Source organism: Panthera leo, chromosome C2 (genome assembly GCF_018350215.1).
Source record: "Panthera leo isolate Ple1 chromosome C2, P.leo_Ple1_pat1.1, whole genome shotgun sequence".
In the NCBI taxonomy this organism is placed as follows: Eukaryota; Metazoa; Chordata; class Mammalia; order Carnivora; family Felidae; genus Panthera; species Panthera leo.
The window spans coordinates 70,909,955-70,923,144 of NC_056687.1; the positions used below are offsets into that span (position 1 = coordinate 70,909,955).

The following is a 13,190-nucleotide window of genomic DNA, read 5'->3' on the forward strand; positions in this document are numbered from 1 at the left end:
TCTCGGCCCCAGCGCCAGTCCCGCACCCTGGGGCAAATGGTATAGTCGCCGGAAAGACGCTTTTTGATTGGCTAGCATCACCCAGCCAGTTCACCGCGGATGAGGAACTGCATCACGCCCGTCGAGTCTCAACGCGCGAAGCCGGCCAATTAAGTGCCGTTTAGAGCCCCACGTGAGATGGGCTGTGGAAGACCAGTGGGTGCTGATAGTAAGGGAGTGTTGGTATGAGGCCCTTTCTCTTTGTTATTCACCGAGAAGGCAGGCATCCACTAGGTGCCAGGTAACAGAATCTTTAATGGTTACCCTCTATATAAAAAAATGGATGGAATATAATTTTCATTTTTATTTTATCCTCAGGCACCGATTTTACGCCCATTTCTTAAGTCATTTCTTGTAAAATCAATGAGTTCTTTACTATTCAACCTCATCCCTTAACTTCTATGAAAACCAAGAATTAGGGGCACCTGGCTGGCTCAATGGGTAGAGCATGAATCTACCTGATCTCAGGGTCATAGGTTCAAGCCCCACATTGGGTGTGCAGCCTACTTAAAAACAAAACAAAAATTGCAACTGCATTTAACCAAGAGACCATGTGAATCCATGCCATTAATGAAACTACCTTTAAACTGGGCTATAAGTAACTATAAAAAAATTGAAAATTGGGAGATTTTCCTGTGGCCCATTAAACAATTAAAACTAGTAACTGGCAGCACTGAACTGGGACAGTCATTTAACAGGAACTGAATATTGTAAATTACTATGCTAGGAACTGTAGGGGTAGGAAAGAAAAGCCATAAGGATGTACAATTCATTGGTAAAGATCATTTACTCATTCATGGGTGGGGCATTCTACCAGTAATGGCTCTTTACCGAACATCTATCATGCCAAAACTAGTGGAACTGGGATTCCAAACCAAATTCATTACGTTCAGGACATGTGCTCTTTCCACTACAAGATCACAAAAAACTTCCAAGTTCCTAGTTTTAACAGTAGTGTTACGTTGAGGGGAGGCTGTTTCAATGATCCAGTCAACAAAATGCTAGCCATTCAAGCTCGTTTCTCTGAAACATGTAATTTCTCCAATGGGAACTTTTGACTTGAGAACTCTGCACCTACCAAACCTCAATATGGGAACAGAAAAACATAAAGCACCCTCATTTACAAGTGCTGTATTATTAAAGAGGATGAATTTGCATGCAAGACTGTTTTGTCATTACATTTATTCAGGTCATCCTAAGGACTCTCAGCCTTCTTTCTTCTTTGCTCAATTGCCCACCACTTGTTTATCCACTTCCATTACTCTATCACCTATCCCACCAGAATACCATATTCACTTAACTTAGGTGATAGCCATCAGGTTTCCTCTCTTCTGGATGCCTAATCCAGACCCAAGTATCCATCTGCCTTCCTGGACATATTTCATAGCAGAGTATCCTATAGCTTCCTCAAACTCATCATTTCCCTTCACAAAACCAATCTGGTTCCCCAACTTTACAAATGCACTATTACCCACCCAGCAACCAAAGCTAGTACACCTTACCCATTAAGACTCAACTCATCTTTAAATTCTCCTAAATCCTTAGTACAGTACACAAGACCTTGCATAATCTGGCATTTCTTAGGTTTCTACACACTTTTCCAATTATTGCCCATAGTTTTCAGTTCCACTACATAACCCAGTTGAAGGTTTCCTCAAATGCCTCCTGCCTTCACAAAAAATCATGCCAATTTTTCCCAAAATACCTCCCCAAGCATTTCTTCCTCTACCCAACCATCCCAAGAGTAACAAGTACATGACACAACAAAGTCAGTAGTTTTAGATTATGTTGCTGTTTTTCAACAACTAAATCTCACTGGAGGTCTGAGATAGGTACTTCCTGCCATTGACCTGAGTTTCCAATGTCAATTTCCTTAGGATTCTAATAACCAAATTGTGACCATGAAATGCACTGCTTAGACTGTGAGGAAAACATGATTAACATTGGACCCAGACTGCATCTGACCCATCCACCTCTTGCCTTGAAGCCATACTTCCCATATAAGGCCAAATGATACTGGCAGTACAAACACAAGGCCATTTCTGTGAAATCTGGGATCTTCCTTCTCAACAGCAACTTTGGCTTGAGGATGGCCACCACTGGACTAATAAGCACAACTTTCTTAGAACTGCCATATGCTACAAGTGCCCAATCCTTTCCTGCATCATCTCCTTCAATGGTTTTTTCTGACCCCACCACCACCCATTTTTTGGCACACTAATTGTTTTTTGGCAGGTTTCTTAGGGAACCCAAATACAATTAAAAACTGTAAAAGGGACTGAGTTTGACCAACTCCAAGTTTCTTGTTGATATTTTCAGTGGAATGTCAAGACAATGGTTAATAAAAGGACTAGCTAGCTGCTACTCCAACAAATTTCTACAGCCACCATACTGCAAACTGATGCTTTGGTTCAAACTTTTATTTCAACAATTCAGAGATTTAAAATATCCTGCAGCCCCAGTTTAGTTTCCTTTTGTCTTATGCTCAAATATCTCAATCCTCCACTTTACTACATTGAAACATGGAACCAAGGAAAGCTACACCACCGAGGCAATAACCACCACCCCCCAAAAACCTTCCTAAGGCATGTGTTGCTATTTTGATATCGTTAACTTACACCTTACCAGTCAAGCGTTATACACTGGAATGTTTTATCTAGTCACAGATCCAAAGGATATCTCATCCCTGCCGTGCTGCCAAATACCATCAATATAATCTTCAGGTTCTCCCAACTACCATTAAGTCACAAGTTTCCCAACCAATCTATCTTGAACAACTACATACATCATAAGGTAATTTAGAAGGCCGTCAAAAATAATTTTAAGTTTCTTTCATGGACTCTCAATCTAATGAGGAAGGCAGTTAGTTGTATGTAATAAATGCAGTACCAAAGTTGAAATAAACTGTTATGGGCAAGAGTTATAGGCCCATTTTAACGTGGAAGCCTGGAAAAGTGTCACGGTATTTATCTGTACTGGCTAATATTTGTGTCTGTCCTTCCTGGAACACCCTATGCTCCAGCACTTTACACCTTCAAGATACTCCTTCCCAATGCCTCTGATCAAAGCTTACTCTGCCCCCCTCCCTGACCATGTAAGGCCTTGTATGAAGATACTCATATCCTATCCTCATTAAAACCCTATTGTCTAAATCTCTGTAATTGCCATCACATAGAACTCCCTAGCTTCCTTGTACTCTGAAAATGCTGGATAACTGCCACCATTTAAATAGCAACCGAATTTAGGAAAAAGAAAATTTTAAGCTATTTAACAAAAATACAAGAGAACAATCTACACCTTTATTTATTTACTTTTCAGTTAGTTTAAATCCTTGAGGGGTACAGCATCTAGGAAAAAAAAAGAAAACACGGTGTCATTAGATGCATGTAATATATAAATTCATAAAAGTTATGAGTACAACAATATGGATAATCTCCCATTGTCCCATTACCCATCTCTAAAACAGATCCAATGACTTATATTCTAGTGGGAACAGAACTAAGTTTTTTTTTTTTTTAAGAACTAAGTTTTTATAGTGATCTAGATGAACACTTTGTACTGGGAGCACTGAAAAGCCATTCAATTTTGCTTCTTTTTTTAAGTTTATTTATTTTGAGAAAGTGCAAGTGGGGGAGGGACAGAGAGAGAAAGAGAGGGAATGAAAATCCCAAGGAGGCTCTGTACTGTTAAATCTGATCCAATGCAGGGATCGATGTGGGGCTTGAACTCATGAACCACAAGATCATGACCAAAGCCAAAGTCAGACACTTAACAGACCAGCTGAATCACCCGGGTGCCCCCAATTTTGCTGCTTCTATTAAGATTAAAAAACTTCCTGAAGAGAAATCTCAAGGTTCAGCAGGGTTCAAAAGTAACTTTCTGACCCCAAGAATATTCCCACGTCTACTCAAAATGAACACTAAGGGAAAGAGGAACTACTTTAGAAAATCACAGCATCCAAGGGTGGCTGGATGGCTCAGTTGGTTAAGCGTCAAACTCTTAACCCCCATGTTGGGCTCTGCATGGATAGCATGGAGCCTGCTTGGGATTCTCTCTCCCCCACTCACATTCTCAAATAAAAAAAGGTCTCTCAAAATAAAAAAAGGGAGGGAGGGATGCCCAGGTGACTCAGTCATTAAGCATCTGACTCTTGATCTTGGCTCAGGTCATGATATCCCAGTTCATGAGTTTGAGCCTGTGGGGCTTCAGCGGGGAGTCTGCTTGGGATTCTGTCTTTCCCTCTCTCTGCCTCTCCCCTGCTTGTGCTGTCTCAAAATAAATAACTTATGAGAATTTCCTTAATAACAGAGAGGAAAGGAAAGGAAAGGAAAGGAAAGGAAAGGAAAGGAAAGGAAAGGAAAGGAAAGGAAAGGAAAGGAAAGGAAAGGAAGAAAGGAAGGAAGGAAGGAAGGAAGGAAGGAAGGAAGGAAGAAAGAAAGAAAGAAAGAAAGAAAGAAAGAAAGAAAGAAAGAAAGAAAGAAAGAAAAAGAAAAGAAAGCAAGCCACAGCATCTGGACTCCAAGACTTGAACTGAAGGCCTGGGACCTAGAAACATAAGCATTGGTTTTCTTCTGTAAGTATTAACACCTATTTTATACAATTTTTTATGTTTATTTTTGAGAGAGAGAGAGACAGAGCAAAAGCAGGAGAGGGGCAGAGAGAGAGAGGGAGACAGGGAATCCAAAGTAGGCCCCAGGCTCTGCTCTGAGCTGTCAGTACAGAGCCCGACGGAGGGCTCAAACAGCGAGGTCATGACCTGAGCTAAAGTCAGACACTTAACTGAGCCACCCAGGCACCCCAGTAACACCTATTCTACCAAGACTGTCATATGAGCGTCTACTTTCTACTATAAAATAAGAATAGTAACACCTATTCTAACAAGACTGTCCTGATAAAGAGATGGGAATATTATGAATTATGCCAGGAAAAGGTAGTCTTCTAACAACTACTTGTATCCAATAAATCTTTGCTAGAAAATTGTTTATTTAAATACTATCCCCACCCCCTACAGCTTTGGCAAAAATCTGAAACCTAGATGTAATCCATTTGAACACTCTGCTTTCACTTTCCTTCTGATGCCAAGAAATCTGATGTTTCTTAATACATCTACACAGTAGCTACTGAGTTTGCAGCACAATCCACTGGTAACACTTTAAAATCACATTAGTCTTTAGAGGTCAGAGCCCAACCCTAAGCTTAGCTGGACTCGTGTGTCATATTGCTAATAATTGTACTTACCACACGGATTCTGTGGCCAATGGCTTTAGCAGGAAGGTTGCTTCGGAATTTGGCACGAACCATGCCACTGTTTCCATGAGCACGAGTTACTTTTCCCCAGATTACTCTAGTTTTATTTGGTTTGCCACCAGGAGTCACTGTGTTGCTAATTTTAAAAGGGGAGAAGAGACATGAGAAATGAGGCAACCAGTCAAATGTAATACAAATTCAAGATGACCTCTAGACCAGTGGCTCACAAAAGTAGTTAACCACTAAGTCACCTGAGAAACTAAAAAAGTCTGGGGCATCATTCATGCAACAAGTAATTGAGTACTTACTATATGCCAGACGCTTTTATAAAATCCCTTTCAAATAATGAAGTAATAACATGTAAAATATGTCAGCCTGTTAATAATTGCAATATTTACAAAAAAAAAAAAAAAAAAGCAAAAGGGGACTAGTGTGAATATATTTGTGTGTCTGAAGAGGGGGAAATTTCTTTGCTAATTTTAAACAGCCAGGAAAGGCCTTACTGAGAAAATAACACTGAACAAAAACTGTAAGAACAGCCTGTGTTAAAACCTGAGAAAGCTGTGTTCCCTGGTTTGTGGAAAAGCGAAGGAATGGAATGAAGCCTAGGTAGGTTAAGAGTAGAACTAGGGAGTCCTGAATGCCTCCTTCATGACCTTTGCTTTTACTAAATGACACAGAAAGTTGGAATCTGAGCAATGTACAGATGATCTGAATTATAATTTTAAAGGATCAATCTCGTTGCAGGAAGAAAGGGAGGGCAAAAATGAAAGCCATGTCCCCAGACTTCAATTGGTGTGAAACAAGTTTAAGAACCAATGCTCTAGACACATTATAAGCATGTACATAACATAAATTCAAGAAATCAACAAAAGTAATTAAGGTACACGGAAAACTGTTCTCTAACACCTTAAAAAGAGCCTAATATAAGAGGCTAGTTTAAAAATTAATTTTTCTAAATGTAGAAGATACCTAAATCCAATACTACCTGGACAATAACATCCTTCTTATAACCTCCAGTGAAGATACTTAAAGATCCAAAGTAGAAAAAACAGTACCAACTACTTTACCAACATTTTTTTATTACTCTTCTTTTAACAGGAAAACAAGACAAACCTTAACTAAAAACTTAAAAGGTATTAATACTATAAACTTACTTCTTTGCTTTGTACACATAAGCACATCTCTTGCCTAGATAGAATTCAGTTTCATCTCGAGCATAAACACCTTCAATTTTAAGAAGAGCTGTGTGCTCCCTCTGGTTCCGGAGACCCCGCTTATAGCCAGCAAAAATGGCTTTGGACCACAGCCTAATACAAAATAGAGAGTAATAAGTGATTAAAAGGTCTTACATTTCACTTCACCTGTAAGATCTGACTTGTAAGGAGCCCTACTTAAAATCTATTAGCAAACATCTAGTTTTTTTCCCGTTAGTTTTAAGCTCACGTTTATGTTCATGCCTAATAGACAAAACACTACAAATACAAAGCAATTAAATTTAAAACTTGTACCTTCCAGACATATTTGTCGTTTCAGGAGTCCTGTTCCCAGCAGGCCTTAAACAAACAAAAAAAGTTTAAAATCTTGCAACGCACGTTTTCCAAAACCCAGTCCCCTCTCCTTTCTTAAACCGGTCAAATTCCTTTTTGCACAGCTTATCACGTGAAGAGTAGGGGGTAACGTAATGATGCCATGAACTCTACTAGAAGCACAGTCGGGCAAGACTTACCAGCCTGAGAATGCCTGATAACGGAGCAAACTCCAAAATGAGGACTAAAACGAAAATGCCAAGACTGTACAGTGAAAGAAATAGATCCTGGAAACTCCAAAAGGAAGCCCTAAAAAAATTCATGCCACGATCAGTAGGAAAAAAAATAATGAAGCTCGAGAAAGCAGAGAAACACACAGAAAATAAGATTAAAGCCTCGCATGGGAAAGAAAAGCTGAGGAAGAAAGGGAGACTGTAGACAACACCAGGTTTGGAGTGGGAACACAGAAAAAGAACGCATACTAAAGGAGCCACTGCCTCAAACGGAGGACCGCATATGGACAAAATGCATCTATTACTCCGTAAGGCCCAGGAAGCAACACAGATTACGGCAAGGAGCGTTCTCCGGGCGCCCGGGGACCAACACCATCAGCCCCGCATCTCCTCAATCCTGTCCTCTCTGTTGCTGGAATCCACAGAAATCACTGGCTGGCAGAGTCTCCGAGCAGCACCAATGCCTTGCCGAGGCATACCGTTGAGCTCACCCCCACTTTTTGCCCCCAAAGTTCGGCAGCAGAACTCCCTCACCTCCACGGGTCCCAAGATGGCGGAAAGAGAGAGGCGAGGTCCCACCGCGTGGCCTTATGGGATAAATACCTCTCCGCCCCGCCCTCAGTTAGGCATCTTCCGCGACCGCCAAAAAAAAAAAAAAAAAAAAAAGGCTTCAGTTGCCTTCGGACTGAAACAAACCACATTCAGGAGCACTCTTACAGTTCCCTCCGTCTTTTCATCTTTGTAAGCTGCAACATTTATTATTTTGAAACAGAGTAAGGCAAGATGGTAGCCAGCTGGAGGAGGAGAAGAAAAGGTCCTCCAAAGCTGAGCGTTGCCAGAGAAACACTATAGCTTGGTTCCTTAGGTGGAAAAAGTGAAGCCGGTCTAGAGAATATCTCCCCTCCTCGGGTACCCCAGATTGTTATGCCAACATGGGGGTATCTTTCCCGCTTACCGCAGAGGAGTAGGGAAACAGCCTCTCGGATCCTAGCGTGGAAGAGAAAGGCCAGGAACACGAAGGCAGGAACTCTTCTGTGTTTTTCCCCCTTACTCCTTTCCTCCTACTCCTTTATCTCTTTGAAGAAATGACCTAAGTTTTTAACCCGCATCCTTCGTTTTGACTACAGAGTGAGTAGGACTGCCCTGAAAAGGCCTTATTGCATTTTAGGGAGAACTCATTCAGCTGCCAAACTCGTGGGGCGCGCAGCACCGTGCCCACACGAATTGGGTCTTCAGTAAATACCTGCAGACGAGAATGAGATAGATTAGTGGATATCACAGATTTACACTGCCTAATTATTGCACGTTTACTTGGATTTCCCTATGGATGCATTCGTTTATTCAGTAGTTTATTGAATGGCTACTTTTCACCAAGCTTTGTTCTTGCCTCGGAGGACACTGCGGTAAACAAAACTACAGAAGTCTCTGCCCCCATAGACCTTACATCCTAGTAGAGAGAGCAAGACAATAAGCAAGTAAAATATATGGACATTAGAAGGCAATGTGAGAAAAATTTTCTCTATGGAGAAAAAAATTAAGCAGGGAGGCCACTGTAAAGAAGGCTTTTACTCTGAGAAGAGAAACCATTGAGGGCTCTATAATGAGTGACTCAATTTGACTTACATTTATTTTAATTTTTTTTAACGTTTATTTATGTTTGAGACAGAGAGAGACGGAGCATGAACAGGGGAGGGGCAGAGAGAGAGGGAGACACAGAATCTGAAACGGGCTCCAGGCTCTGAGCTGTCAGCACAGAGCCCGATGTGGGGCTCGAACTCGCGGACCGTGAGATCATGACCTGAGCGAAGTCGGCCGCTTAACCGACTGAGCCACCCAGGCGCCCCTGACTTACATTTTAACAGGGCCACTCTGTTGAGACTGAAGGGAGCAAGGGCACCAGCAGGGAGAACAACTAGGATTGTAATGATTCTGATATATTATGGCATGTAGACAGGGGTCATAAGTACTGGAATTCTGAATATGTTTTAAATGTAACAGACAGGATTTGCTGATGGGTAAGAAATGAGAGAGAACAGTAAAGGATGACTCCAAAGTTTTATAAAATAGGTATCTGTAAATCATGTTTAAAATCAGATTCTCTCTTAAATACATCAAGATACGGTGTAGGTACCTTATAATTCACTTCCTCCATCCAGTTTTCTCTGTCCCAGAAATCTACTAAAATCCCGCTACTAAGTACTAGAAATCTAAAGGAAAATAGTCCTGGGAGGAATAACACATTAAATATGAGTTTCATTTCTTTGTTCATTCATTCACTCTGCAAATACTTATTAGGCTGATAGTGAGTGTCCTTGCCCTGGTTCCTGCTTTCAGGACACTTAACAGTCCAGTGGGGGGAAATGACAACATTACAAAATGTGAAGAGAGCTCTGCAGGAAAATAAGAGTGCAGTGAGCACTTAAACAAGAGAATCCTGATCCAGGCTGATGAGTCAGGGAAAGTGTCACGTGCAGAAGGCATTTTTCAAACTGCATGTGATGGCCAAGTAGTAGATTGTGATTATAATACTTTTTAGGCAGGGGTGCCTGGTTGGCTCAGTCAGTAAAACACTTGACTTTTAAAATGTTTACTTTGTTTTTGAGAGAGAGAGAGAGCGCGCACGCACACTTGCATGAGCGGGGGAGGAGCAGAGAGAGAGACACAGAATCCAAAACAGGCTCCAGGCTCTGAGCTGTCAGCACAGAACTTGATGCAGGGCTTGAACTCATGAACTTGTGAGATCATGACCTGAGCCAAAGTCAGACGCTTAACTGACTGAACCACCCAGGCATCCCTAGACATTGTAACTCTTTTTTGTTTTATTTTATTTTGTATTTTTTTTTAATTTACATCCAAATTAGTTAGCATATAGTGCAACAGTGATTTCAGGCGTAGATTCCTTAGTGCCCTGTACCTATTTAGCCCATCTCCCCTCCCATACCTCCTCCTGTAACCCTCTGTTTGTTCTTTGTATTTGTGAGTCTCTTCTGTTTTGTCCCCCTTCCTGTTTTTGTTATTTTTGTTTCCCTTCCCTTATGTTCATCTGTTTTGTATCTTAAAGTCCTCATATGAGTGAAGTCATATGACTTTTGTCTTTCTCTGACTAATTTCACTTAGCATAATACCCTCCAGTTCCACCCACGTAGTTGCAAATGGCAAGATTTCATTCTTTTTGATGGCTGAGTAATACTCCATGGTATATATATACCACATCTTCTTTATCCATTCATCCATCAATGGAAATTTGGGCTCTTTCCATACTTTGGCTATTGTTGATACTGCTGCTATAAACATGGGGGTGCATGTGTCCCTTCTAAACAGCACACCTGTATCCCGTAGATAAATGCCTAGTAGTGCAATTACTGGGTGGTAGGGTAGTTCTATTTTTAGTTTTTTGAGGAACCTCCATACTGTTTTCCAGAGTGGCTGCACCAACTTGCATTCCCACCAACAATGAAAAAGAGATCCTCTTTTTCCACGTCCTTGCCAACATCTGTTGTTGCCTGAGTTGTTAATGTTAGCCATTCTGACAGGTGTGAGGTGGTATCTCATTGTGGTTTTGATTTGTGTTTCCCTGATGATGAGTGATGTTGAGCATTTTTTCATGTGTCAGTTGGCCATCTGGATGTCTTCTTTGGAGAAGTGTCTCTTCATGTCTTTTGCCCATCTCAAGGTTGTGAGTTCAAGCCTCATCTTGGGTATATAGATTACTTAAAAATAAGTAAATAGATAAAATACTTTTTAGGCAAAATATGACAGAATCAAAAGTATCAGAATGTATAACACATGTTAAGGATTTGTTTTTATGAAATTGTTTTATGAAACTTGTTTCATATTTGCATACATATATATATTTTATATATTTATGTGTGTATATATGTAATATATTAAAAAATCTATGTACATAGGTCATAGCATCAGTCAGTATTGCCCTGGATGGAAACAGTGATAGGGTTCAGAATTTAATAAAAGGTATGCTTGCAAAAATGTTGGCAGAAGTGAAACTATAAGGGATGATGCAGTCCCCAGGGACATGGGGTAGAAATAGTTACCTAAGCCCCCAAGAGAGGGCAGGGAGATGATTACCTGACAGGTGCCATGGTCTCTGATAGAGAAACAGCCAGCCCATGGTGATCCATCAGGGAGGGAGCTAGGAAGATAAAAACACTTGATCTCACCTAAAAATTGTGTACTGCAGATTCAGGCATGGATTCCGTGAAGGAACAACACCTAAACCCAAGAGGGCAGCTATTGCAGCATCCAGTTCATCTCAAGAATTTCAGCGATTAGTCACAACATAAATGTTCTGGTTAGAAAAAAAAGGGGGCGGGTGGGCAGTGCCAAGTAAATACCTGAACAGGAACAGAGCAGGGCCAGATCATGCAGGCCTTATGGGCCAAGTTTAGCATTCTAGCTTTTATCCTAAGGCAATGGGAAACCGTGGAAGGGTTCTAAGGAGAAACATGATCAGATTTTCAATTTTAAAAAATTGACTTTAATTTTTTAGATTTTCAGTTTTTCATTTAAAAAATATTGCTTCCAGTTTGGGGGCTGTTGGAGTTGTTCAGGCAAGAAACAACAGCCATGTCCAGCATAGTGTTGGGGGATACAGAAAAAGAAGAAAGAATCCACAGGACTTTGTGATGGCTTGGATTGGGAAATGCTGGTGTCAAGATGAACGAGGAAGCAGGAATGACTCCTAGATTTCTAGCATTGAGGAATGAAAAGCCAGAACAGCATGAACACACTGACTACTGCATTAGCATAGTCCTATCTTACTTGCATGAAGCACATTTACCTATGGCCCAAACCTAAAAAAGGAAAAATGAAGAAGCAACAACAACACAAAAGAAGAGCCAAATCTCCTTAACACCATGATACTTTCTCCTAAGAATGCCCTTGTACCAGAAAATTTGGCTAGTTTGGAGTATCCTGTTTTCAGTTTACATAAAGATTCTATTTTATGTTTTCATTTTTGCATATGAGACTTCTGTTGTGTGAGACATACTTGTATCATCCTTGTAAAAAATCATATTGGAAACTTACCATTCACTATTCATTCAGCATAGAGCAAAATTCTCCATGGGATGTTCTTATTGTAAAGCTCATTTAAGCGGAAAGGATTTTGGCTTATGGAATGGTAACATCTTGATAGTAATAGTAAACTACTTTCAGGATTTTCAGGATTAATGCAGCTTTTCTAAATACAATCTCAAGTATTCTAAGTCCAGGTGCAATAAATTTTGTTGTCTGACAGATCGGAAATTAAATGATCTAATTAAACATTTCAGTAAGCAGAATAACATAAATCTATTATACAAACATTGCCAATTAAAATCAGAATATAATAAAATATGAAAACCATGTTGTATATTAATTTACCATAAGAACAAATTCAAAGATTTCATTTATCAGTAATTTCATTTGTCAATAATTAAACTGACTACTTAGTAGTCCTGCATCCCATGATGTCAGCGGTTTTTCCATTGCTAGGACTGCTCTGATAAGCAAAAAGAGGGGATATGTCACAGCTCTCATAATTCTTTAATTTTCTCTTAATGAAAGGATGGAAATAATTTAAATGTCATTCAACACTCCCTTAAACTAATCTCAATGTTTTCTTCCCATTTTAGGTGACTGCATTTCTTGTGAGATTGTAAATGTACCATGGAAGTTAAAAGTAGCTTAAGAAGAATGGAAAAGTATGTTCAAAATTCCAGTTTGTGTGTGTGTGTGTGTGTGTGTGTATGAATTATGCCTTATGCTAAATTTATCTATTGCTGTGTAACAAATTACCCCAGAGCTTAGTAACTTAAAATATAAACTTTTATTATTTCACATAGTTTCTGTGGGTCAGGAATTTGAGAGCAGCTTAGCTGAATGGTGCTGGCTTGGGTCTGTTTTAAGGTTGAAATTGCCCAGGGCTGTAGTCATCTGAAAATTTCACTGGGGCTGCAAGATCCACTCCCACACAGCTGGGGAGTTGATGCTGGCTGTTGGTAAGAGGCCTTAGTTCCTCACCCTCACAAACTTCTCCAAAGGGCTGCTCAAGTGTCCTCATGACAAGGCAGCTGGGTTCTCACAGAGTGAAAGATATGAGACAGTAAGGGAGAAGCTTCAGTGTCTTTTATCACCTAACCTT

The 13,190-nt window shown here is 40.3% G+C and overlaps 2 protein-coding genes across 6 annotated transcripts in view; one reads left to right on the forward strand and one right to left on the reverse strand.

Moving 5' to 3' along the window:
- Nucleotides 1-3,316: 3,316 nt before the first annotated feature.
- Nucleotides 3,317-7,645, reverse strand: RPL35A (ribosomal protein L35a). Of its 3 annotated transcripts, XM_042903609.1 has the most exons (6): nt 7,298-7,527; nt 7,016-7,124; nt 6,798-6,842; nt 6,444-6,596; nt 5,278-5,422; nt 3,317-3,386 (listed from the first exon to the last, which is right to left on the reverse strand). In XM_042903609.1, exons 3-6 carry the CDS (start codon nt 6,806-6,808, stop codon nt 3,363-3,365), a joined length of 333 nt encoding a protein of 110 aa, XP_042759543.1. In that variant the 5' UTR covers nt 6,809-6,842; nt 7,016-7,124; nt 7,298-7,527; the 3' UTR covers nt 3,317-3,362. The 3 variants fall into 3 exon arrangements, with proteins under 3 accessions (XP_042759543.1, XP_042759542.1, XP_042759544.1); XM_042903608.1 differs by lacking the exons at nt 7,016-7,124; nt 7,298-7,527 and adding an exon at nt 7,583-7,645; XM_042903610.1 differs by lacking the exons at nt 7,016-7,124; nt 7,298-7,527 and adding an exon at nt 7,540-7,561.
- A 124-nt stretch (nt 7,646-7,769) lies between these two features.
- Nucleotides 7,770-13,190, forward strand: part of IQCG (IQ motif containing G) — a 53,815-nt gene continuing 48,394 nt past the window's right edge. The window contains exons 1-2 of one of the 3 annotated variants that reach the window (XM_042903622.1): nt 7,770-7,789; nt 12,682-12,750. In XM_042903622.1, coding sequence (XP_042759556.1) covers nt 12,716-12,750 — 35 coding nt within the window. In that variant the 5' untranslated portion in view covers nt 7,770-7,789; nt 12,682-12,715. The other 2 variants (XM_042903620.1, XM_042903621.1) reach the window with 2 other exon arrangements.

Bases quoted from the DNA above. Each gene is read 5' to 3' on its own strand.
- RPL35A (XM_042903608.1), bottom strand. The intron at 5,423-6,443 runs GTAAGTTTATAG...TTTTAAAATTAG, and splicing joins TATGTGTACAAAGCAAAGAA to CAACACAGTGACTCCTGGTG. The intron at 3,387-5,277 runs GTAAGTACAATT...TTTTTTTCCTAG, and splicing joins TTGGCCACAGAATCCGTGTG to ATGCTGTACCCCTCAAGGAT.